At 36.2% G+C, this 27,114-nt stretch overlaps 1 protein-coding gene across 4 annotated transcripts in view; it reads left to right on the top strand.

Annotated features, from left to right (window-relative positions):
- Positions 1-27,114, top strand: part of BIRC6 (baculoviral IAP repeat containing 6) — a 170,613-nt gene that overhangs the window by 81,812 nt on the left and 61,687 nt on the right. For all 4 annotated transcript variants that reach the window (XM_021548328.3, XM_021548329.2, XM_021548327.3 and 1 more), the window contains exons 47-61: positions 1,037-1,212; positions 1,736-1,832; positions 2,017-2,211; positions 4,082-4,282; positions 4,917-5,196; positions 7,303-7,559; positions 8,682-8,790; positions 9,285-9,506; positions 12,407-13,187; positions 14,094-14,237; positions 15,910-16,039; positions 19,440-19,571; positions 21,878-22,045; positions 24,398-24,571; positions 26,572-26,768. In XM_021548328.3, coding sequence (XP_021404003.2) covers positions 1,037-1,212; positions 1,736-1,832; positions 2,017-2,211; positions 4,082-4,282; positions 4,917-5,196; positions 7,303-7,559; positions 8,682-8,790; positions 9,285-9,506; positions 12,407-13,187; positions 14,094-14,237; positions 15,910-16,039; positions 19,440-19,571; positions 21,878-22,045; positions 24,398-24,571; positions 26,572-26,768 — 3,263 coding nt within the window. The remainder of the gene's footprint in view (positions 1-1,036; positions 1,213-1,735; positions 1,833-2,016; positions 2,212-4,081; positions 4,283-4,916; positions 5,197-7,302; positions 7,560-8,681; positions 8,791-9,284; positions 9,507-12,406; positions 13,188-14,093; positions 14,238-15,909; positions 16,040-19,439; positions 19,572-21,877; positions 22,046-24,397; positions 24,572-26,571; positions 26,769-27,114) is intronic.

Below are 27,114 nucleotides of genomic sequence, written 5' to 3'. Positions count from 1 at the left end.
AAGATACAAAACTTAACCAATGCTATTATCAGGAAACAGTTACTTGTTCAGTGAGCCCTCATGAATATTAGAGCAGTGGTTTATTACAGCATGAAAGCAGTTGAGGAAGAGATAGTTACCTCTAGTAGTCGAATTAAACAGGAGGCAGGATTTGACAAGCCTGGATTGTGCTGTTGGAACCTTCCTGAAATTAGTTCCAGAGCATCTCCTTCTTCACTTTGGATAGTTGGTGTCATATTGCAAATACACTCTGAGCACTAAAAGTAGTTTGTTCTGGGAATGGTGGGTTGTTCTGAGTGTGTGTTTATTTGGAGTGAAATTCAAATAGTCTTTTCAACTTTGATGTCTTTCTAAACCACTGATTTTTGTCAAGCAATTGCTTTGCATTTTTTAAGGGCAATTTGGAAAGGTATTTTCTTCAAAATGTTTTTCATTGAAATTAGGGTTCTGGGCCTGCTGATCCCTTCAATGGATTGTTCTTCCAAAGGGTTTTTAATACAGGTTATTGAAGATTATCTGTCCATGTATTTTGGGAAGATGTAACACAGCTATTTGTGGGTTTAGTTCCTTCAAGAAAAACTATATTAAGCTCTCTCCGGACAATTTCTGTGAAAAAAAAGAATTTTTCAAGACTGCAGCCAGGTTTGCGTAGGATCCAAAATATAGTTATTGGCATATAGTAATAAATATGTAATAACAAATGCAGTATGGAAAGGTGCTACCAGGACAGGTAAACAAGAAGATGTCTGCAAATGTTACTGATAGGTAGTGGCTCTGATGTCAAAATTTATGCCAATAGTGTTAATTTACTGCATCTGGCAAGCCAGCTGGTCAGGATCCAGGATGGCCCTGAGTAATTAACTTCTCACATACATATCTGGGAATACTAATTGTAAGTCATGTGATCCTGAAAACTGGTCTATTTTTACTTTGTAAAACCCATGTGAATATTTGAATGTTCTTGAGTTGTCTTATGTGCTGTTAATGGTTTGTTAGGTCTCAGTTTGTGACCTCTGAACTGTCTGTTTTCATTTAGGTGCAAGTGGCTTACACCTGACTAAGCATGAGAACTTTCATGGTGGCTTAGATGCAATATCAGTTGGAGATGGGTTGTTTACTATCCTGACAACACTTAGTAAGAAAGCAACAACAGTTCAAGTGATGCTTCAGCCAATTCTTACCTACATGGCTTGTGGGTACATGGGAAGGCAGGTAAGGTCCCTGAGGCTTGCTGTGCTTCAAGGTAGTTGATTCTGTAATCAGTAGTAAGGTCAGAAAACTAAAGTATTGCTATGTAAAAGAAATGTTAACATTTTTACAACCTCCCTTCATTTGGGTGCTGAAGTTAGGAAGTATCTCTCTGTTGCCTGTGATAGAGTTTTCTTTAAGGACATTTTGACATTCCTGTGAATGTTTCTGGCTAAAGGCTTGAAGATATTTTATTATGTGCAAGTGAGAAGCACGTTGTGGCTATTTTAATGCTCAGTACTTATATTTCCGTGAAGATGCTCACCCCCTGACTTTGAGCTTTTCCATACCCCAAAGACTTTTCCTGTGTAAGGAATTTTACCATGTGGAACATGGTATAGTATATGGTGGCAGAGAGGCCAGCTGTGGTGGCATTTCTTCCCTGGTAGTTTTGCCTACTAAAAGGGGAGGCTGAGAGCTGTTATTTGAATTTCTACTGTACTAATTTTGTATGAAACCATATATTTCTTAATTTATTTTCTTCTAGGGTTCTCTCGCCACGTGTCAGTTATCTGAGCCACTGCTCTGGTTCATTTTACGAGTATTGGATACCAGTGAGGCACTGAAGGCTTTCCATGATATGGGTAAGAATGTCTTTTCTTTAGCCACATCAAATAAAAAGTTTGATTTAGGTTTTTTTTTTGGCACTTAAAGAATACATATATGTGTTGACATGGGCCAGTTTACTAAACAGGCCTTTGCTTCTGTGGAATCTGTCATGTGATTCTGAGCAGTATTTTTTTTTCTCTCCGTCCACATTATACACAGGTGGTGTTCAACTTATCTGTAACAACATGGTAACAAGCACAAGAGCTATTGTTAACACAGCTAGAAGCATGGTTTCAACTATTATGAAATTCCTGGATTCTGGTCCCACCAAAGTGACAGATAGCAGTCTGAAAGCCAGAGTGCTTGCTTCTGAGCCTGATAATGCAGAAGGAATTCACAATTTTGCACCTTTGGGTGAGTAATTCTTCTTTCTCTTAGATTAATATCTACTAGTAATTTCAATGTGTATCAAGTTCTTAACAAAAAGTAATACATTAGTGTCAAATGTTCCAGTACTACTAAATCCTCTAATGAGAGGGGTTGCTGGTGTTTCAAGGTAATGTTAAGGAATGAGGTTGGTCGCCTCCACCACAGGTAATAAGACCTCATGTAGACAGGGGAGAGAAGGAAAGGGAGTGATCTGTCTCTGCTGAAGTCATACATCAAGGTGAGCCCCTTTCTCTCCGCTTAGGTCAGGGAATGCCAGGTTCCAGCCCACCGTCTGCCTTAGACATAGACAATAAGACTCAGTAACTTCTTTTAAGGCACATCAATTTTGATGGAGTTAATACAGAATCATGGTATGGTGGGAAGACAGGGAATGAGCTTGTGCTCTATGAAGCAGAGCCAGAAGCTGGAGCATAAGGCTGATATTGCTGCTGATGCTCTCATATCTGCTTCTGACTGCTCTCATGTGGTCTTCATGAACATTTTCTAGAATTGCAATGCTGTTTTGATATCAATACAATGGCTGCCAGTTAACTACAATGTGTGTTTTAACAGGTAGCGGTGCTGTAATATCTTATAAAGGCTTTCCTTTTCAGTACTAATGTCTTTGTTTTCTGTTGCTGCCCACTAGCCTGGTGCAGCCCTTGAATGTATTCATAGTTTGTTGCACTGACAAGTGGGGATTCATTTTAAAATTTCTGGAGAGGTTGTTGAATGAGAAAGCAGTCCATTCAGTACTGTGATTCAGATTTAAGAGTGTCAAAATAATGGCATTGTGATAGATAATACAAAGAGGTTTATTTGGTAGAATAGGGGCCACTGGAAATTTACTTTACTCTTCACAAATTTCTAAATGGTGAGTTTAGTACTTCTGTAAATGTTTGTTCTTTGTTACTTTAAATAGTAAAAATCCTAAGCATATATGGTAGTCAGTGCTTGCCTACCTTATCTTCCGGCTTACAAAGTGCTGCAGTTCTTGATGTTCTGTCATGAGGGTATCTCTCTTAATATTTAACTTTCAGTCAGGAGTGTGCTTTTAAAATTTACCTTCTAGTTGCCCTCACTTAGCACATTCTAATTCCTATCATTTTGTAGTCTATGTAGTACATTCTGATTCTCATTGTGTGGTCATACTCTGAGATGGGCTTAATTCATTTTGAGTTGAAAGTTTATCAATGTCCAGCTGCTGCTAGACATTTAGTCATGGGGTCAGGCTATAGTTACTTCACAGTAAAACAGCCCAAGTACCTGGAGTTTGGAACAGCTCAAATCTGGTCTTGATGCTCTATAACCTGCTGAAGAAGGCAGCCTACATCTTCCTTCATTCTTAACTTATGCTAGAGGTAGAAAAAGAAGCAGCAACTGTGGTCAGTTTCTTTTTATTCTGGTGTCTTTTTAGAAAAGGGTTTTCATGTGAAACCTTTTTAAAGTAAAAGGGTTGCAGAAGTTGGTTTTTAAGTAATTTATGTTATTTTAGTATTTAAAATGTGTTAACTGTGAATTAACTGAGTTCAAGTTCTAAGCACACTTTTTGACCTACACCTTTATATTTAGCTTGTTTTTGTCATGTACTCTTGAGAGTAAGTTTAGAATTTTGGTAGCAATTATCCCCTGGAAAATTTCAAGGATGTACATATGCATGTGCATATGTATACTGCCTATTTAAAACAGTTCAGAGTAAAAGAAAAGTAATTGGACAGTGGGCATTAAACATGGGATATTACTGATAAAGGAAGACATATGATACAGAAAAGAAAAGGTGTTTTCCACAGTTCTGGTTGTAAATCTGGGTTTTATTAATAAACATTAATCAGCATTAATGGTGCTGTTTTTGAAGGTTCAATCACCTCGAGCAGCCCCACTGCCCAGCCTGCTGAAGTGCTGCTGCAGGCTACTCCTCCCCACAGACGGGCTCGCTCTGCTGCATGGTCATACATATTTTTACCTGAGGAAGCCTGGTGTGACCTCACAATTCACCTTCCCGCAGCTGTGCTGCTCAAGGAGATCCACATCCAGCCTCACCTGGCCTCTCTGGCAAGTAAGTAGATTCACTGATGTTGATGCCAGTTGAAAAATTTGAAGGTTGGGATATGATACAAAGAGTGTAATCAGAGGAACTAAAGCTGGGAGGTTGTTTGAGTAATGCCTGTAAAGTAAGTTTGAAAAGCTTGCAAATTCTGCTTTCCTTGAGACCAGAAGACTGGAAGTCCCTGCCTCTTTGTTTTCTAGTGTAGTAGATGTCATGTGACATTCATGTTAAATATGTCAAAAAACTTTATCATACTTATCAAAACTTCGCCTAGTGAGAAAGTGATATTAGTCAAGGCCCTTCAGGCAAACTGCTTGTGTATGGTAATTGGGAAAAAGCATGAGATTTTCAGCTCTTATTGTTGTAACCCTCATAGGGAAACAGTGTTTTCAGTGAGAGGACTTGTTCTTCACCTGAAGTCTTTGAAATAAAATCTGTATACCATGTATCAAAATGCTTGTGCTTTTTAACATGTACCATCTCCCAGGTCAAGTTCCCTAGCTGCAGTTCTGTAGTAGCGTCTGCCTGAGATAATTTCAGTCATTCTGTTCTCTCAATTTTAAGTGTTGACTGTGTATTCATGATGAAGACAAACTGGAACAGATTTTAAAATTGTGTTGAAACTTCTTATCTTACTCTGTAGCTTGCCCGTCATCAGTATCTGTTGAAATAAGCGCAGATGGTGTCAATATGTTACCTTTGTCAACTCCTGTTATCACGAGTGGTCTCACCTATATAAAAATCCAGCTGGTAAAAGCTGAAGTTGCCTCAGCTGTCTGCCTTCGTCTCCATCGCCCTCGGGATGCCAGCACCCTGGGGCTCTCCCAGATCAAACTGCTGGGCCTCACCGCCTTTGGAAACACCTCCTCTGCCACTGTCAACAATCCCTTCCTTCCCTCCGAGGACCAGGTCTCCAAAACGAGGTAGGGCTCGTGTCAAGGGATAGTCTGTGCCAATTCATGATTTAGGGTTCAGGCTTTTTATGGCGTTTTCTTCTCTGAGTCAGTTCTTTCAGTAGCAAACTCTTCCTCTTTTTTTTCCAATATGAAGGGAAATAGAAGCAATACTTCTGCCTTCTTTAATAGCATGCTTAGTCTGCAAATGTAAAAGGGAATGTTTTGCCCCTGCAACTTTGAGAGAATATAAAGCACAGGAAAGTATTTTGAGTTGCATTTTGTGTTTTTAATGGGTAGGCAGTTGTCAAAAAATACGGAGTGCCAAAATACTTACCCATATAGAAGTCAACAAGTTACATAAGTATTGGAGCAGGAGTCGAAATAGAACAATGTTTTGTGGAAGTCATATCTAATATTGCTGTTTGCAGACACTTCAGAAATAGGAGCTGGAGATTCTTACGATTCTGGCATATCAGCAAGATTTCTTTTCAAAAGTGTTTATTTGGTTAGGTGGCATTTTAAGTCTCTTAGTTATTTAAAAAGAAATAAATGAATTTGTACTCTTTAAAATAAAAATAAATGAACACTTAAGGAATTTTTTTAAAGAGCCAGCATTTTCCAACTTGGAATTTAATTTACTGGATAGATTTTTGAGGTGTCCTGGTTTTTAAAATCAGCTTACTAAGTTGTAAAAACTTGCTAATTTTAAATATTTTATCTTTGAACTTTAGTGTTTATAAATTTGAAGAGAGCATAGGAAAGTTTTAAAAACCTTTCTTTTGGAGGGAAAAATTTTGAGAGCATAAATAAATTTAGAGAACATGAATACTTTCATGTATATTTGTATATTTGTAAAAGCTGTATAACTGAGATTGGCCTTTGCTCTTAAATAGCAGTGAAGAAAATCACTATAGCCAAATTATGTTATGTTTTTACATCAGAAAAGGTTATAATAAAGTCATGCAAGAATAACCAGTATCTAAAGAAAGAAGTTGATTGTATATTCCTCATTTCTTGAAATGTTTTATTGTAGCTTTTGGCCTAATGTTGTAAGTATCTCAATAAAAGAATGATAGTAATGTGAAACTTATATTCAATAAACTTGGTGTAAATTTTGTTTTAGACATAACAGAGAACTTGCTCTTTTTTAATTGATGAATCCAATCCATTTAGGAGTAAATGATTCCTAAAATTAAATTGTAATCCTAATTTAGGATCTGTAATAAAGTTTGCATTTTTAAAACTGTGGTAAAGGTTAGTTGTGGAAACAACCTGCTAGTTTAGAATTTGTCAGTGAAAGATGCCATTTATTTCACATACAGCTTAGATTGCCATCTTGCTCATGATTCTAGTTTAAATAGTATTGTTGTGTAAAGTCTAATAGATGTGTTTCTACATTGATGTAATTACAATAGGTTTATTTTTCAGGATTTATTATTAAAAGAATTTCTGAGTGATTTTGTCAAAGAATGAGAGACATGAGGGAAATGTAGTAGCTAACACATTTTTAATTTCTGTGTTTTTTTCTATATGCATTTTAAATCAGGTTCCCTAGGGTTCACTGTAGTTTATTGTAAATATGTATGATCCTAAAAGTTTGTAATGTCAGGGAAGTTGTGCAGCTGTATAATTTTAATGCCAACTACTGTTGCACTTTTCACTCATTTTGATGTAAATAAAAACAATACACAAGCAAATAAAACCCAATAAAGAAGAAAAAAACCCAACAATCAATAAAACCCAAACCTGCCCCACACCCATACCCATATATAAACACTTTCCCTTTCATCTTTCTCTTCACCAGGGAAGGATTTCTTCGTGTTGGGAGAAATATGTATGTGAATCGAGAAATCTTTAAAAACCTTAGTAGTAAAACTTTCAGGCTCTGAACTCTTTCTGTCCACAGCCCCCGCCTTTCTTATAATCTTAATCCAATTATTACAACAGCATTACTAATATGTATTTCATTGTGGTCTTAAATTCAGTCATTTGCTTTGCTCACATGATGTTTGATCATGTCACAGAAGTTTTCTGCAGTACTTGTCCTATAATCTAAAACAGGTAGTTGTGCTACAGCTAAAAAGTAATACAATAAATTAATGCATTAGCTCATTTTTCTGTTTTCCTTTTCAGTATTGGATGGTTAAGATTATTACACCACTGCCTCACTCACATAAGTGATTTGGAAGGAATGATGGCCAGTGCTGCAGCACCCACTGCTAATCTGTTGCAGACATGTGCTGCTTTGCTAATGTCCCCTTACTGTGGGATGCATTCTCCAAACATTGAGGCTGTGCTTGTGAAAATTGGGCTTCAGTCCACCAGAATTGGCCTAAAATTGATTGACATTCTTCTAAGAAACTGCTCAGCATCAGGGAGTGATCCTGCAGGTGAGTGCAGTGTGTTTCTTTTCAGTTGTTGCTTAAAAGCATTGCCTGTATAAAAGTACAAATACAGTATATTTGCATGCTGCTTTCTGGTTCTGAACCTGGGTTGCCAGAACTCAACATTGTGTTTTGTTGGGCTCCTAAGTATCACAGTCTTTGTATGTGGGTTGCCCTACTTGGATAAAGCAGTGCAACCATGGTTGTCTGGTTTTTCATAATTAGATGGGTGTTTTGAAGACAGCATAGGATGCAGTGTATCCTAAATGCCTCTTACTTTAGATACTGTATCCAGACGTTTTGAAATAAAGAGCACTGCCACAAATGCAGCAGAATTTGGGCAGCAGTAGGCTGTAGAACAGTACGAGTTCTGAATAGTAATCATTGAAAATATTTATGTGTAGAGGTACATAATGAAGATACAACTACATTCTATGTCCCACAGTGAAGTTTTGCAGAAGCTGTTCTGTTAGTGCACCAGGGATTTTGTATTTATGGTTTCATACCACTTTGCCATTTTGTAGCTTCTAAATAAAAGAAAACAAATTCAGTTTTCCCTATTTTGAGGCTGCTAACAGAAAACACTCTCTTTAAAATGGCTTCTTATGACTTCCTTTGCCATGAGTTAGTGTTGCAGCATAGACTGCTCTGTTTTGCTGGAATGTTGTTAGGAAAATACTTTCTGGCAGGTCAGAGGATGAGCACAATGAGGAGAAGCTGAACAGGAAATAAACAGGAAATCTTCAGCTGTAATCCCACTGATAAACTTAAATAAGCCTTCATTTTGAGAAAAGTGTTTGCTTCTGTCAAGAAAGAGGTTTGACAGCTTTATTAGAATTAGTTATGTCTTTTTGAAGAAAGCCCTACTATGTAAACCTCTTAAGTCCTGTATCTAATGAATATTGTAATGGCTTTTCCTTTCATAGTAAAGCTGAACATTGGACATACAAAATGCACAGTTTTGAGTCAGTGGTGTGTATAGGAATTTCATCCTTATGTTAATGGGAAAACTTAATTCAATGTTAATATTGCAATTCTGTAATAATGTCATTAGTACACTTTAAAAAAAAATACGTATGTAAGTACTTCTATTATTTCCCCTCCCCTTTTTTTTTTGAATGCGGCAAGATCTGAATAGCCCTTTACTGTTTGGAAGATTAAATGGTCTCTCTTCTGACTCCACAATAGACATTCTTTATCAGCTTGGAACAACTCAAGACCCTGGAACAAAAGATAGGTAATGTTATTTGGGTTGTCATATGGAAGCATATACAAAAAATAACGTGCTAAACAGTGGCTTGATACTAGTTCACAAAATAAAACATTTTTGGAATCTGATTGTTATAAGGTAGCATGGAAGTGCAGAAATCTGAAAAAGCTCTCCCAGTTTTCTGTCCTAGCTCTTTTCATCCTTTCCAGGGAATGCTATCCCTCTTTATTTCTGCTCTTACAAATGTGATAAAACTTTGGTTTTCAACTGACTTTTCTCTCAAATAGTCAGAAATCAGATACCTGCTATATTTTCTTTCTCTATAGGAGGTTCATATTTGGCTATCCAATATAAATTTTTTAGTAAATTTTTGCCCTGATCTGAGTCTTGAGAAAAAAAGAGCTTGAGCTCGCTCTTGAACCTTATTTCAAAGAAAGAGATAAATTGGACTACAAAAGCTAATTTGACTCTTGAGTGTTTCTTTGCTCATTTATAAAGTGCGACATCATCTTGTCTTACAGAATTCAAGCACTGCTGAAATGGGTCAGTGATTCTGCAAGAGTTGCAGCTCTGAAGAAGAGTGGCCGGGTCAGTTACATCTGTCCCAATAGCTCAACCAGAGAGTACGGGCTCCTGATGCCATCTCCTTCCCACCTGCACTGTGTAGCAGCCATTCTGTGGCACAGTTACGAATTGCTCGTTGAATATGATTTGCCGGCATTACTGGACAGGGAGCTCTTTGAGTAAGTGAAGCAAAGTTCAGCACCACGTTATTTTTATCATTAAATTGTTTTGTTCATTGATATAATACAACTTGAAGGGCACTTATTGTGAAATAGTAGTGGAAAGTGATATGCCTGAAGCTAATTGGTAGAGTGGATACCTAAAGATACCCAAACAGGTAGTTCTGTACTTCAAAACTCAAAGCTGCACTTCACATATTCCAGGTATAATTGTGTTTAAAGACCCAAAAATCTGAAAGGAAACAGGAAATCTGTGTGCATACTTGTATATATGTGAAAGGTAAGCTGAGTCCTGGTTTCGTTCATGAGGTCTTTTAATGGACTATTCTTGTTGAAATTATTTGCAGTAATTTTCACACTGTATATAAGTGATCTTCATTAGGATGCTGTTACAGAAGCATTATTTTATTTTTCTCAGTATACAGTTTCTGTAACTGAGAGGTTAGAAGGTAGAAATGTTTTCTGGGAGTTTTCACTTCTGTTATGGCCAGTTTGACCTGAAAGAAATGAAGGGACAAAATCTGGAGTGGATCTTAAACTATGAATTTGCTTCATTTTGATACATTCTAAAGAGAAGTTCACTCTAAACCCTAAATGTATACTCTTAGTGATTCCCAAAATGAAAATACATGGTCTAATATTTGCAATTTATGTTGCTTAACTATCTCTTCAATTTAAACAAAACAAAATAAGCCACATAACATTGTTTCACATGTTTTATAGAAAAATGACTGTTAAATTACTGTATCTAGCATTAGTTAGACATCTTTGATTTGTACTGTTGAATGCGGTTGCAGTTAATGAAGAGATCTTTGCACATGGTTTTGTTCTTGTTCTTAGGAAATCTTCACATTTTTCCACAACCAGTCTCCTCTAGGCATAGTCAGACATTAAAACATCATCAAGTTATGGTTACAGGTACAAGCATGTGGAACTCTGACATATGTGCAACATGACTTCAAGGAAGACAATTTCCAAAGACACTTCACTAATACAGTGATGTAGATAATTTTTAATTCAAAATTAGTTTGTTCATCTTGGGAATCTGTTTAAGGAGTTTAAATTGCAGGTCAATTAGTCCTTTTAGCAATACACTGTAACAGAAATACATTTTCAAGCTACATCTTAGCATTTGAAAAGCAAAAGCTCTAATAAAAATGGACTTTCTGAAATAGACAGCCCAATTAGTCTTATAAAAAAGTGGGTTTCACAGCTGAGTTCCTGTCTTTTGGAGGAAGGTGTGTTTTTTTCATCACAGGGAGAAATTATAGTTTGTACCTAGTTAGAGTATGCAAGTTATAATATGACCTTGTTCCCCTGCCTCCTCCCAGATATAAAACGATCACTCATATAGGCCGCCATCTGGAGCAAATTATAAAATATATTCTTTAATAAATATAAAAGGGTTTTTTGTCAGAGTTATATGGGCAAAATTTTTTTCTAATAAAAGTAACTTTTCATATCTATTCTTCATCTTTTTCAATATTGTGTAACTTTTGAAATATTGTAATAGATTCTAGCTATAGTTCCAAGTTTCTCCTTCATATGATAAATCACTTTGTTCTTGGAAATATTTTCCCATCATCCCCATTTTCCATTTAATTATTTTTTATTTGGTCAATGGATGGTAATCCCTTAGTTATTTTTAAATATGTATTTAGAAAAAAACCTTATTTTTCATAGAGCATGAATTCAAACAGAAGATTTTAGCATTTGGATTGTGTTAATATATAGTTGGAGAAGAGTTAAGTGGACTTTTGGAAATCATGACTGTCTTTCCAGAGTTATAGATCATTTATCCACTTAGATGAGTTTTCTCTTGGGGAGGGGTTTTATCAACCCTTGACCTGGTGATAAATCCAACTTTTGGTTAGACCTAGATAGTTCTTCAAATTCCTAGAGTGCCCTTAGACTAAATACAGACTAACATTTCCATCCAGAAGAAGGGAAAATAATCCTTGTCTTCAAATGAAAATGCAAGATACAATAATACATCCAAATTTAATTTTAAAACTGAGCATTGGATGGCATGAAGTGTGTGTTCACCACTTTATGTAAATGTTAAGGTAACACCTGTGGTGTTGAGGTACTGTGAATACAGTTTGGAAAACTGCCTTTTTTTAAAAGTACTTCACATACTCTGGACAAGTCTGTGTGAAGAAATTATTTTACTTTATAAGTACCCCATCTGAAGTTTAAGCTGAATAATAGGAACTAAATTAGCTTCTGCACTCATGTGCCTTGGATTAGCACTCAAGCAGATAGTTACTTGGATATGATGCCAGAGGTAGATGGGATTTTAGAATTGCTGAAGAATAATTCTGTTGTTGTGTCCTAAATTTAGGTCAAGTAAGGATAACAAGGACGTGTTCTCCAACCAACAAGGTTGTTGCTGCTTTCAGTTTTTTGCAGCGTCTTTAGGAAAATGCCTAATAAGGGAAATTTTCAAAAATTTTGAAACATGTTAAAGTTCATACAAGGAATTGAGACCTTCATGTAAATGACCTTTGTACACACACAGGGTCATGTGTGTGACTCTTAACAGCTGCAGTTTGGGGAATTGACAGCACAAAGAGATTGCAGTTGGTTAAAAATGGATGAGATGCATGACAACTGTCGAAAGACCGAAATCTGGGATTTGTGTGCAGCTGGTTTATATATATTTAAAATACAGTATGGTGAAAGAAATTTAAGCATACAGTTGAGAAATGCATTTTAGGTAATCAGCGTCCTGCTGATATTGTGATCCAGAAGAAGTTTCCAAGTTCAGCATGGAGTGTTTCATAGCAGCTTCTATAACAGTAAATCATAAAAGTGCAAAAATGTTGTATGAATCAGCGGTAAAAAAGGGAAAAATGACTGGCAAACTATGTATTGATATGATTTTCTGTCTTCTACAGGTCACTGTTTAACTGGTCCATGTCTCTTCCCTGCAACATGGTTTTGAAGAAAGCTGTTGATAGTTTGCTCTGTTCCATGTGCCACATCCACCCAAATTATTTTTCCTTACTGATGGGATGGATGGGTATCACTCCTCCTCCAATGCAGTGTCAGCATAGACTGTCTATGACCGATGACAGCAAAAAGCAGGACCTTAGTTCATCTTTGACAGATGACTCTAAAAATGCACAAGCCCCTCTTGCACTAACAGAGTCTCACCTGGCTACTCTTGCTGCCTCATCGCAGTCTCCTGAAGCTATCAAGCAGTTACTGGACTCAGGTTTGCCTTCACTGCTTGTAAGAAGTCTTGCTAGTTTTTGCTTTAACCATACTTCTAGCTCTGACTGCACTGCACAATCAGTGGATATCACTCAGGACAGGCTCAGGAGGCACCATGTTCCACAGCACTTTAATAAAATGCCCATCACAGCAGACCTGGTTGCTCCTGTTCTCAGGTTTCTGACAGAAGTTGGCAACAGCCACATGATGAAGGATTGGTTGGGTGGCTCTGAAGTCAATCCATTGTGGACAGCACTTTTATTCCTGTTGTGCCATTCTGGTGCTACCTCTGGAGGACACAATATGACGGCACAGCAGACCAGTGCAAGATCCAGCTTGCTTTCTTCAACTGTAACCACAGGATTGACCACTCAGCAGCGGACAGCAATTGAAAATGCAACAGTTGCTTTCTTCCTACAATGCATCTCTTGCCATCCTAATAACCAGAGACTTATGGCACAGGTGAGAGAGAAAAATAATGTTTTAATTTATTAATAACTACAGATAATTTTGAAAAATTTCTACATTTTTTATTTTTCTTTATAATAACTAGGGGTTTTGTAAGATGTCATTGACTGGAAACATTTTATGTTAAACTTGTTAGCTTGTTGATCTGAGTCTTAAACATATAAAAATGTTTTGGCATGGCTGTCCAGTCCTGTGTATAGATTCGTAGTCCTCTTGGTTTAGAGAAATAAACTTTAGACCAAAATCCAAAAAACTATTTAATTGGATAGGGCTAAACTTCTGTGAAATGGAATTTGAACAGCAAGCTTCACATATATTTAATATTAGTAACCTAAGGAGATTTTCTGAGAAGTTTGCTTGTGCAACCTGTGTCAGGGGTATTGCAGAATATGGCTTTGCATTTGGCATTCTAGAGCAAATTCAGCTATCTTTGTTTCATTCATTAACCTTGCAGACATAGCTGAATGCAATTATAATGAAAGAATGGGTTTTCAGCATTACAAATAATGATGCTCTAGGAATAAGTAGACCAGTAAAAAATTGAGTCAGTTCTCTGTTAATGTCTGGGAGTAATAGTGCATTATGCCTTGGGAAATGCTTTATTTTTTTATGCTTTAGGGATTCAAAAGCTGCTTTTATAACTACTTTATTTTCAGGTTTTTATATTTTTGAGAAATTTACATGTTTATAATTACTTTGATGCTGTAGTCAGCATTTTACACTTTTATATTAAAGGCCTTATTGCTGCAGGTATTTTCTTCAGTGGTGCTCATTTCTGAGCTGGTTTGTGTAATAACTGGGAGTGGATCTTGGGAACTGCCTACTATGGCTGCGCAGAGCTATATTTTAAAGACCTAAATGTAGAAATATTTTAAATCTGGTATCATTTTGCATTCTCAGGTTCTCTGTGAATTGTTCCAGTCCTCTCCTCAACGTGGGAACCTCCCAACCTCTGGAAATATTTCAGGATTTATTAGGAGGCTTTTTTTGCAGCTGATGCTAGAGGATGAGAAAGTGACTTTATTTCTTCAGTCGCCTTGTCCAGTAAGAATTTTTGATACCATATGGTAAACGTGGAATAAATTTAGCCTTCAAGTCTTAAGTCTGAGTATATCCAGCTTTGAAATGTTAGCAGCTTTTTTCTGCTGTACACATTATGGAATTTTGGAAAGGAAAGTGCAATTGAATTGTGACTCATCATTTTAGAAGAAAATTCAAGGCACTGTGTTACAATAACACAAAATATTTGTTGGAAATATACTGCTTCTGAATGATCTGAGAACTGAAATTTATCTTACAGAAGGCTTTTTAATAGTACCATTACACACTAGCAATAAATATAGATACAGTATCTGTTCAGTAGACCTTAGCAGTTTCGTTAAGGATCAGTCATAGTCAAAACTGGCAGACCTGCTTCAGCAGTTAGCCAAAATGCCATGAATAAATTGAGTGACAAATATGTGAATTAATTTATAAAGCAGATGTATGCTTTATGGTCCCACATGCTTCACAGGAACAGAATTACGCTTGATGTCTGAAGTGCTCTCAGTTGATGACTATGACTAAAAAAATAGGGTAAAACTACAAGTTTCTTTAAAAGATCTGATAGCAGCATCCAGAAAACAGTATTTGCTGCTTTGGTTTCTGCATCTCAGAAGTAAAGTGAAGCAGATATATGAGAGGGAACCTGGGTCAGGCAGTATAAAATAGAAAAGGAGACACAAATAGTTTCAGCACAAACATTCAAATGTTCTAACTTGGCTGAATAATTGTTAGCAGGTCCATTCATAATGTAAAGGTAGCATTAGTTTTCTGTTAATTGTTTTACATACAACAGTATTTTACAGAAAGTTGTTACTTGATACAGAAAAGCAGAAAAAATGTCCTGAAGTTGTTATAGTTCCATTTCTTATATTAAAAACACTGTGAAATTGTGTTCTTACTGAGATTATTCCTCCTATAACATGCAAAGAGAAAACTTAAAAATAATGTAGATGTACAGGATATACTTCTAGAATATCCAACAACATAACCTTTTCAAAGATTGGTTCCCCATTAAGTTCTTACCAAAACTGTTTTTCAGAAGCTTAGTTCTGATTCTCAGCAAATACATTTTTTTTTTTTCATTGCATTGCATGACAATAAATTGGCCCTGTAAGTGCATACTAATAAAGAGGTCTTCAGGGCTGTCTAAAATACGTTATGGTAAAAAATTTGCAATGTTTTAACTAATGGTGACTTAGTTACCTGTCATAATAACAAAAAGTGGATATTAAGTCTAGAATAAGCTTCTTCCTCAAGTCAGAGCAACAGAGAAACATCCTCTTTCTCTACTCAAATTATATTGTTATTTTTTGATATTTAGTTTCATAGTTATTTCCTAAATAATTGCAAGTTTCAGGCATGCAATTTTTCTCTCATATTACAGCTATGTAAAATGATTGGTTTCTTCTAGCAAAGATTATATCATACTGTTTCTGGTCCTAAAAATATTGTAGACTTTCAAAATAAATTATTTTGAGTTACAAAACTAAACATGTCCTAATTTGATGCAATTTTACTGTATACCTCCAAAGTTGAAGGATATATCAGTTTCTTTTTTAGCACACTAAGAATTTAGCTTTGTCTAGCTGACATGGCTTTATAAGAACATAGTGGCTTAAGTTGTTTCTCGGTGTTGAAGTTGTAATTAATGTTGACTTTTTTTTCCTTTCAGCTGTACAAAGGTAGAATTAATGCTACTAGTCATGTAATTCAACATCCGATGTATGGAGCTGGACATAAATTTCGTACTCTTCACTTGCCTGTCTCAACAACTCTAGCAGAAGTTCTTGATCGTGTGTCAGGCAAGTTTGCAATAATTCGTGGCTTTGTTTTGCTTCTTTTTTAAATGTAGTTTTAAAAAAAAAATCTTATAGTGTTTGTTTGACCATATAAGTGATACTGCAAATATCAGTGTTTAAAACACACTGACTTTCATCCATTCATTACATTTCCCCAAATTTTTTCAGTTAAACATCCTGGAACTTAGTGATACGTCTCAAGGTGGAGATGTATGTCCTGTGAAAAGGACATTGATAAAGGCTCCATCTTATTTCTGTGGTTACAATTTGTCTGCCATGTAAATGTTTGCATTTGCTTATTAAATGGAAAATGAAATGTATAATTTACTTTTAGATATTAATTTTTAAATTATACACAGTGAGAGGATAATGTGAAGGCATTCATTTATTTATTTGGTTTTTTTTAAATTTCAGCACTTTCAGTCATACTACTTGAATATACACTGAGAGATAAACCTGTCTGTAGGGAACTTTGTTGATCAGGCTTTCACAGATCATAATATGGATTTTGACACCTAAATGCTAGACATCTTAAAATAAATCCCACCTTTAATTTTAGTGCTCATTAAATACTTTAGGAAACAGAACTATATAAAGATTAGGGTTAATAGCTTCTAAAAATTAGTATAAGAGGAGAATTCATACTGAAGATGTCATGTCCATGACAGAGCTCTCTAGGTAAAGCCAGGCAAGATGCAAGTTGATTCTCCTCTAGTAATACATAGAGTAGAAATTGTTTGGTCATGGTAAATGACAAATCAGTTTTATACATGTCTGGTTAAAAAAAAAATAAACAAATCCAAGACTTTATCCTCTTTATTCTTAAAATGTGATTCTCAATATACGAAAGAAAAATCAAAGATCATTAGAGCAATTATGTTTTTGCCATATGGGAGATGTGCATTGAAGGGTATGCACTTAATTGCCTGTTCATCTGACTAGGTATGTATGCTCCTGTATGTATGTTTACTTCAATGTGTACTTCTTTGGAACTCATGGTAATTCAGCTTTTAATTTATGAGACAGGTCTTCGTGGAGTTAAAAGCAACTATTTCTTTTTTATATCTATGGTAAACTTTTACAAATTTGTTGGGGCAATAAATGTTACCTAACAAGCTGATAGGAGTACTAAAATGTTATTTGGCACAATACTAGATAGGACAAGATGTGGTTTAGGATTTTAATAGAAAAATATCCATTCCTAGCTAAATGCTTTTATCTTATTTATCAAGGAACAGTTTACTGTTTCTGATAGAATTCTAGATTTATTTACTGTCCAGAGAGTCATGTGTGAAATTTGACTGAGGTTTTTCTGACCACAAACTGTGCAAGGATCTCATTACTGTAATGGGTGGGATGGTCACTCCATACGAGGTAGGGATCAGTTGCTGAGCAGTGACATAAAATGTACTGAGTAGCTGCCTTAGTGGTGTATTTTTGTCAGCTTGATAGCCAGTGCTGGTAAGGACTGGAGAGGAGAATGTGATGATGTGGTAAACTGTCATGCCTGTAATTGAAAATGGTCAAGTGCTGACTTTGTAGGGCGCCATAACTTTAGAGTTTGCTGCTGCATTGTTATGCCTTGGCTTTGTGGTTCTTGTATAGCATTCTATGAAGTCCATGGTTAGGACAGAGTGAAGAAGGCTTGAATATAAGAGGAGCAAGCTCTGTGTTTTAGGTGAGAAAGAGAGAAGGGGTGGACTGGGGTAGAAAATAAAGGAAAGGCTGTCATCGCTACAGCAACAGGAAGTCAGGAAGATCTTGTATCAGAATCTGTCCCTTGGGCTAACTTCTTTTTTCCTTACTACTGTTAATGTCTCAACCACTTCATACTTTCTGCATGAACAAATCACAAGAACCATATTCATTTTGTACTTTTTTCCCGGCTTTTAAAAAAAGAGGGGGAGAAGAGGTGCCTGAAATCATTGATAGGTCTGCTGCTTGCATCCCTTCACCGTAGGAAGAAAATGTGCAGTACACAGCAGATAGGATTGCCTGGATGAGTACCAGTTGTTTTGTATTTCATGCACCTTAATCTTGAGTTACTGCTTGACTCGGAAAAACTGAACAACAAATTTGGGTATCACCTGAGTAGTTACAATACCATTGCTTAACCTTCTTTAATAATTTCATTAATGACCTTTAAATTTCCCAACAGTAAGTGGACAACATTGAGTCCAGGGGACAAAACTAGAGAAATTCAGAAATTTAATAATAATAGTAGTACTAATAAAAATAATGATGATAATGAACATCTTTTTAAAAGCCAAGAACATATGAAGTCTCATTGATAGATACATTTGTGTGTATATATATATACACACACATATGTGTTTGTATATATACACACAGATCTAAACATAGAAAGAGTGTATTTGTGTGAATGTTGAGTCGTAAGTGGCAGTGGTTTCACACTCTGTATCTTTTTTTCGTCTCCAGTGCTGTCTAATACAGATATAACTAATGTCTTCAGGTATAAATCATAATATATTTCCAAGCAGCCAAATCATGTCCCATTCAGCACCTCACCCACTGGTGACACCCAGTTAAAGGTAGCTGGATGGTACTTCAGGTCTTGAGTTGTGCTTTAAAGCTGCTGTGGCTATGTGGAAACAAGTGACTACTCAGAAGCAATTAGAAAATTACTTGGCCATTTTGGTGCCAGTGTGGTACCATACAGAGTATGAAATTGTCCATTGTCACCAGTCATCAGTGATTTAAGAAATTAGATTTAATAACATATTGATAGTTGTGAGCTACACTAATGATTGAACCAAAATGGTTGAACTGCAGTAATCTAAGCAAACAGCTCAAGATTTGGTTGTGTAATGTATTTTAGGCATCTTCCAATTTCAAAGGAAGAGAATTTACCAGTTCTGAAATTGGATCAGTATGTAATGAGAGATACCCAGACCCAAATACAAGAGCCTGTTTAAATAAATCTGCAGCTGTCCTTAAGAAAAAGTTTTAGTATTTCTTTTTTTGTTGGATTTTTTTTTTTTTTTTTTTTGCTGTTGTTTTGTCAAGATTTTTTGGTGAGTTTTTTTGGTTCATTGGGTTTGGATAGAGATTTTTTGCTTAATCTCAGTTTTTGTTGATTGCGGTGGTTTAGTAGTTTTTTTTAATGTGAAAACACTTGACTCATCAAGTAATGGTTTTAAATTGTTACAGATTAAAATTATCAGAGAACAGAGTTTTGGGGGAAGAAGGGGGCAGAATTACTGTAATATCTTAATTCACAGTTATTGACAAGACTATTGCTGCGTGTGTTGGAGCTCTGAAATGCTACAGTAGTTGAGAATAGCCTTGTTAACAGCTTAGAAACTAATAAAATCAACTTAGTATCTTGAAATGCTTTTCTTTCCTCTCTTTGTTTGTCCTTGTCCCCTCCATCCCCATATAGATACACCCAGTATTACAGCTAAGCTAATTAATGAACAGAAGGAAGATAAAGAAAAGAAGAATTATGAGGAGAAAGAAAAAGTTAAAGCTGAAAATGGATTTCAGGACAATTACAGCGTTGTTGTTGCTTCTGGTATGTCTTTTGTCTTCTATCGTTTATAAAATGGATCTTTCTGGTGTTCAAAGTGTGTTGGGGGAAGAAAATATCTACCAATAATTAATTTTGTTACTAGTGATGGTTAGAAAGATTGTAGTACCTGGTACTAAAATTGTACTACAATTGTAATGTAACTGACTGTTAGGTAGCAAAAGCTGATTCCTGGTGAAACAGTTTCCTTTAGCAGATTATACTTTGACAAATTTGTCAAATATATGTACACCTAAATATATGTGTCAGTGATATCTTCAAGGATTCTGTTGTAGGGTATTTTACAGCATTTTTCTAATGACACCACTTTTTGCAGTAGCTGGTGCAACAGTTTAGTCACCTCTGAAAATATCATTTGGAAATAAAAGATATCCTTATACTTTGCATAACAATTAATGATACTCTGCTGAAATGGTCTCTGAGAAATGGAGACTTTGGCATAAACCCATGCTATTCCACTTGGAAACAACTAATACTGGAGTTTCTTTCAGAGCATTCAGTTTATAAAAGCTATTGAGTCGAACCTTCAGAAGTCTTTAATGTAAGCCCATTTCCTTACAAAAATGCAAACCTTTTGTTGGAGGATATAGATTAAACATAGTAATTTTGCAGTGGTACACAAATGTTACAGTTTAGATGATGGCTATAGAAGTCATTAGTCTTTCAGTTTGAAGTTGATTAATCAACTTCAAACTACTCCCTTCCTATCTAGCTTTCTGCCATTATTGAGGTACCTTGAGTTCATTCACACTTCATGAAGCATAAAACAGAGATTCTGATTTCCCTTGACTTTTGGCACCAATATTTCTTAAGCTTTTTATTTCAAGTTTTTAGATGTAGATATAACAACGCAAATGTTGAACAGGGCAGCGGTTCCACTGAACTTGGTACACTTAAAACTGCATGGCTATGTTAATTACAGCATCTTTATCTGGCAAGATAGTTATAGTAAGTGCCACTTAAACAAGTTAAATATGTTTCCGTAGTATCTAAAATATTGATAGATCCCAGAAAAGGGTTAAAACACAAAAAATCTGAAAAAAAAAAAATATTGCACCAAGCTTGAAGATAGGGCATAGTATAGTCAGCCATATCATTCCAGTTGCCTGATATAGTCCATTCTCTATTAAAAAGAAGCGGATTTCAGGTTTTTCTGATGTTGTTTTCAATTTTCTCCAATTTAGTAAGAGTTTACATTTAAACTTATTTCATTTGTATTTGTTTTTCTACCTGTTTATCAAATATTTTCTTCTTTTGTCATTAATTTTTCATATATTCTGAGGGTTTTTTAGTGTCCTCAGAATCTCAAGAAGTTAAGTGTTTAACATTTTACCTATGGGTAAAATTAATCGAGGGAGGAGATGGTATTTGCAGCCTGATCTTCCTGAGGCAAGCTAGTTTAGTGTACTGAGATTATTCGACAATGTGATGCACATTAGAGCTGCTTCTAATGATCAGCTGAAACCAGAGCATATTACAGCATTTGAAGTGTGGATGTTTTTTAGTTTTGTGGCAGCTCTTGGACAAAGATAAGTTAGTAATTGTCTGTATTTGTGTCTTGACCTGCTGGCTTTTTTCCTTGGTCTGTCACCTGCACAGAAGTGTACATGATTGCAGTGTAATTTTGCTCTACCTTAAATCACCTTAATCTGTCCTAAAATAAGGCAGTCTTGCTGTGTAATAACAGTAAGGTTTTATGTAGCTATTCTGCCTCCTAATTTTCACGTAGTGCTTACTTGAAATGTTTTGGGATCGGGGAACTTGGAAAGCACATGTAAAGACACCTTTCATCACATGTGGTACTGTCAGTACTGCAGCTAAAGTCACCTTTGTAGGCCAGACAAGGGGTTATTATCTATAATCTGTGCTGAAATGTCTGTCAATTTGGAAAATTTTGCCTTTCTTGCTTTCAGGTGAAAAGACAGCTTAAAAACATTTTGATGTAGGGCCCATTGTGAGACACTTCAATGAGAGCAGAATCAGAATAGCTTTTGCTTTTTTTTATGCGTGGTATCATCTAGTTATGGCTTGGTTTATGTTTGGGGTTTAGGAGAATGTACAGCCTTTTAACTAAAAATATACTGTATGTATAAATATGTATGTATAAAACATATTTGGATATAACATACATATTATATCCAAATATGTTTTATACATAAATGTTATTCTGGTATTTAATTAGCTAGTGAGGTAAAGTTCTTATATTTTTCTATCATTGAGTATGTTGTATCTTGGCTAACTGAAGGTATTCAATACTTAGAACAACTTGAAATTATTTACTTATGTACTAGGTTTGAAATCTCAGTCAAAAAGAGCTGTTTCATCCACCCCTCCACGTCCACCATCAAGACGAGGAAGAGTGATGGCAGATAAAGTTGGTACTTCTTCCTCAGGAGGAGAATCTTCCAGTAAAACCATTAGTATCCCAGTTTTTCATCTGTACCATAAACTACTACCAGGTAACTTTAGTAATACATTTTAAACATCAAAATTATGGTCTTTCCAGGGGCTGATACATGATCAGGAATTTGTTAAAATGGCATTAGCATAAACTTCCACTCACAAATGAAAGCAGGGTAGGTTTGAAAGGTGATGTAGGTTTCCTTCCACATACAAGGCAGAACTGACCTGGTACTAATGCCCTATTACTTCAGGTTCTAAGTGGGCAACCATCCTGCATTGCTCTCTGAAAGGTTGATTTGACAGTTCAGGAATATTCATGAATTCTGTAACATTTGTGTTTTAAAAACACAGCATATCCTAAGCAGTTGGTCATGTTCCATGTATATCAGATACGGTATAGTAAGATTGGCGATCTCTCTTGTGTAGGAAGAAATTGTAGTGACTCAGATCAGGAAGTAAAGACAGAAACATGGATGAAACACATCATTATTGTTGTGCAGAACAACTTCTTGCCTGGATCCAGCTAATGGAATTAAGTGGTTAACTTCTGATCAAAGTAATTTTCACCCAAAAATCCCTAAATTTGAAATTTACTATCCAATTACCAGCTTTGAGGCTATCCTCCAGCAATTATTAGCAGAATTTTTTACTTGGATTAAAATATCTAAAATTGATGAGCAAAACATGGTGGGATGAGTCCAGTGATTGGTGTGCCATGACAGGTGGTTATGGGCTCTTCTGGAGAAGATCAGGCACAGCATGGCCAGCCGGGCAAGGGAGGGGATTGTCCCACTCTGCTCTGCACTGGGGTGGCCTCACTATGGGTGCTGGGGGCAGTGTTCAGTAACACAATGTAAGAAGGACATAAAGCTATTAAAGATAGTCCAGAAGAGGGCAATGAAGAGAGTGAAAGGCCTTGAGGGGAAGCCATGTGAGGGATGGCTGAGGTCACTTGTTCAGCCTGGAGGAGACTGAGAGGAGACCTTGTTGCAGTCAACAACTTCCTCATGAGGGAAGGTGGAGGAGCAGACACTGATCTCTTTCCTGGTGACCAGTAACCAGTGACAGGACCCAAGGGAATGCCTGAAGTTGTGTCAGGAGAGGTTTAGGTTGGATACTAGAAAAAGGATCTTCCCCCAGAGGGTGGCTGGGCCCTGGATCAAGCTCCCCAGGCAAGTGGTCACAGCACCAAGCCTGACAGTTCAAGAAGCACTTGGAAAATGCTCTCAGGTACATGGTGTGACTCTTGGGGCTCTCCTTTGTAGGGCCAAGAGTTGGGCTTTGATCCTTGTGAGTCCCTTCTAACTCAGGATAATCTATGGTACCGCTATTTTGGAGATGAGATCAAAACCCAGTGCCTGTTTTTAGCATGTAGCTGGTAAACATTGACTGTCTCATGATGGTCATGTAAACTGTTCTGTATTTGTGATCTGGTTATGTCTTGCACAGAAAATGGTTGTTACAAAATAATAAGCCATGTGAACAAAATCAGTGATGAAGAAATAAAGGGCAGAAAACTTGCTCATTTGCACATTGGCAAGGCATTTTGAATTTTTGTTTTTCTTAAGAAATAATCTTCAATTGAAGAAACAGATTGTTTCTAAGGAACTCTTAGATGTTGTTTTACTTGATTAAGTACAATCAAGATGTAATGGACATGCTATTATAGGATCCAACTCTAAAATATTTAATGTGTAAATCTACTTGTTTTCAGACAAAATTTTTCTGCCTTCAGATGAGCTTGTAATTTCAGGGAAGAACACATTTGCAATCAACAAAATAGCCAAAATCTGAATTAGAGTAATCAGTTTGGACTGTATTGCATGTGCATTTCAAGTCTACATTGCTGTGGAGAAAAGTAGTCCTAGCAGTGCCCTTCTTTTTTATTTTTTTATTTTCTGTTGTCTTCTGCTGTCCTGATACAGGACTTGTGAGCTAGGCTTGACATTAGTAGGCCTGAAAAAGAATTGCCAGTTCATTTGTTTTCCACTTTTTTCAATACCACCTTTTTTATCTTCTGGTCACACGTACCTTGTACCTCTATTCTCCTACAATTCAAGGGTTATGCATACATAGGTGGTGTTTAATAGCAGGGGACAGCCAGTACCCACTTAAAATGCACATCAAATTACAGCCTTAGCCATTTGTTAAATGTGCCGAGTGCTTGTGCTGTCAGCACAGAACTGTCTTAGGGAATGTTGGCATAGATATGTTTGATGATTGATTCAAAACTAATGGAGACCCTTTTCCCAAGAGAGCGAATGGTAACATTAAGGCCTAAGTTTGGAGCCAGATGATATTTAGTCTACTTGGTGTCTGTGGTGCAAGTAATGAGCAGCACCTGGATATGTATGTTAAAATAACCCAGTCAGAATTTTCCTCTCTGACTTGATGCCTTTGTTGTCTAGGTCAGCCATTACCAGCTGAAATGACACTTGCCCAGCTTCTGACTCTGCTGTATGACCGCAAGCTCCCTCAAGGATACAGATCCATAGATTTGACAGTTAAACTTGGTTCCAAAGTAATCTCAGATCCAAGCTTATCAAAAACAGACTCATTTAAACGTCTTCACACAGAAAAAGGTGAGTGTTCTTACATTTTTGGTATACTCCTTTTAAAAATGTTGTTATTTTCAACAAAAATTGTTTTGATTTTCTTGATGAGAAGCAGTGGGGTTTTTTTTATTTTCTTGAATGATTTTCCTGAGCTATTCTTTTCTAGACAAGAGCTTTGTGATTAAGTACAAATTCTTTGCCTGCCTAAAATGTGTCTATAAGTTGCTACAATATGGTTGCTCTGGTTTCACTTCCCTTTTTCGTTATAATACTGTATGTGATACAATTGTGATTGTGTAGGTCCAGTATATTTTATTTCTTGACATGTGTATCAGTTCTCTCTAGTAAGTGTGCTGGTAACCAGGGCAGATTTAGTAATACAGGAACTGTTTGAAACCATGAGTTAGAGAAGCCTGTGACATTTTTTATTGCTGTATCTTAGGTACCAAATGCTGCTTTGAAAATGGAGATTTCTCTTAAGCCATCTATGTAGGTCTTATAACTCCAGCTTTTAAAAACATTTAACATTTTCTAATATGGTATGATACATTTGTGATGCCCTCACCCACTGTCTGTGGGGAAAAGGAGCATTTCCACAGAGGATTTTGCCTGTGTTCTTTAGAACAGTAGACATCAAATCTGTACCTATTGGAAGTGCTGCATTCGGACATTTTCTTACAAGGATTATCCTGCTCTGAAAGTATCTAGTGACCTTTTCTTAGTCTGTCAATGAAAGACTTCTTCATACAGACTTCTCATAGTCTGTGTGTTTGAAAGAGGATGAATTGATGTACATATTCCTACATGTCCCTGATTTAAGCCTGTTAAATCTTACACTTTGATCATATTATTCCAAAGCAGTGTGGTCCTCCCACAGCATATCGGTGATGTCCTTGTAACACTGTGCTTCTCACATGTTTGAAAGTTGAGAATTAGGATGGAGAAAGACCTGCTGTTTCCTTTCAAATTAGTGAAGAAATAGTTTTAAAATATGAAGTATCTGTTAAAAGATACAATGTCTGCTGTTCAAAAATTTTTTCATAAGAGATTTGTTTTGATAGCTGCACAAGTTATTCATTAATGTACTTCTGTGTTTTTACAAGAATATAATAAATAATAGAGTGTGTGCTATATATTTGGAGTATAACTGAGGATTATCATGGGTGTCAGACTGTTCACAGTGAAGAGATTCTAAGACCACTTAATCTCTCCTGCCTTTTGATGTGGCTATGCTGTGAAGACTTGGAGGACCCCTGCATTGCATTGCTTAAAAATATAATCTGTAAAACAGATTTTTAGATTAAATATACAGAATATTCACTGAAGTTTGCCTGTGGCAATTAGAAGAGAGGCTGATGTGTGGCAATAAGGAATTGTGGTAGGATTCTATATATTCTGTATATACTTGTGCGAATAAGTGCATAGAATGTTCATTTTTTTGTCTGTTGTACAAGATATTAGGGTGCTTAGTCATAAACTGGGAGGATGGAGGCTAATAGAAAGTTTGAAATTCAGATAATGATCTTTCTTCATAAGGAAGAATAGAATTAAATCTCATGGCTTTTTGCAGAGGGTCATTTTGACACCTCACAGAGAGGAGATGAGAGAAGCAAAACTAATTTAAGGTTAAGATTATCTTTCCTTTCTTCAACTATGAACTCTTTATTGGAGAATAACAAACTTTCACTTAACTTCTAGATGAAAGAGTGTTAAAAAGTGTCATTACTCCAAAATTAGCAAAGTCTTGAAGGCATAGATCAAATTCTAATAAAATATGAAATTCTAATAATTAACATGTAGCTGTGTATAAATAATACTGAGTTTGACATGGATCTGCTGTCATTGGGTAAAGGTACCATTAACACTTCTGTTTTCTTTTGTTAGTCTTGTATTCATTTCAGGTTCATGGCTCAGTCTTTGCTTGAGAAGGAATCAGTACTTTTGAAATCCACTTTTAAATGAGGACAAAGAAATAAACACAGTGTTGATTATATGTATTAATTTCTTTTATATTTATGTTTTTGTAGAGCATGCAGATTTACTGGGACCTTGCCCTGAAGATGAGGCCATCAGTCCTGGGGATGAGTGTATGGATGCAGTTCTGGATGAATCACTTCTTGAAACCTGTCCCATTCAGTCTCCACTGCAAGTTTTTGCAGGCATGGGTGGATTGGCTCTTATTGCAGAGAGACTCCCTATGCTTTATCCTGACGTAATTCAACAAGTGAGTAGAAAAAAAATTAATGTTGGAAAACATGCTGAGGGAGTTTGTTTGTTTGTTTAAGGACAGTATTTTCTTTGTATTTCTCTATAGTTCAGTTGAACTTCTCAGTTATGTGAGGAAGTTACTGTAAAATAGGCAAGTGCATAAGTCCACAGCCCTGTCCAGCTGTACTTGTGCTTCCCTTTCCATGTCACAGAGCCTGAGTAGCCATGGCCTTGTGGGGCTAAGTCAAGCTGCTTCTATTAATTTAAAATATCTTGGAGGGTGCAGTAAAATAAAATTACTGATGTACTGTAAAGGCACTCTTACTTATCACTTAATTGTTCGTGCAAGTGTACCCTCATAG

The sequence above is a fragment of the Lonchura striata genome, chromosome 3, assembly GCF_046129695.1.
Source record: "Lonchura striata isolate bLonStr1 chromosome 3, bLonStr1.mat, whole genome shotgun sequence".
Lineage (NCBI taxonomy): Eukaryota > Metazoa > Chordata > Aves > Passeriformes > Estrildidae > Lonchura > Lonchura striata.
Note: the sequence above shows the minus strand (reverse complement) of the source record. Positions and strands in the feature narration are given on the sequence as shown.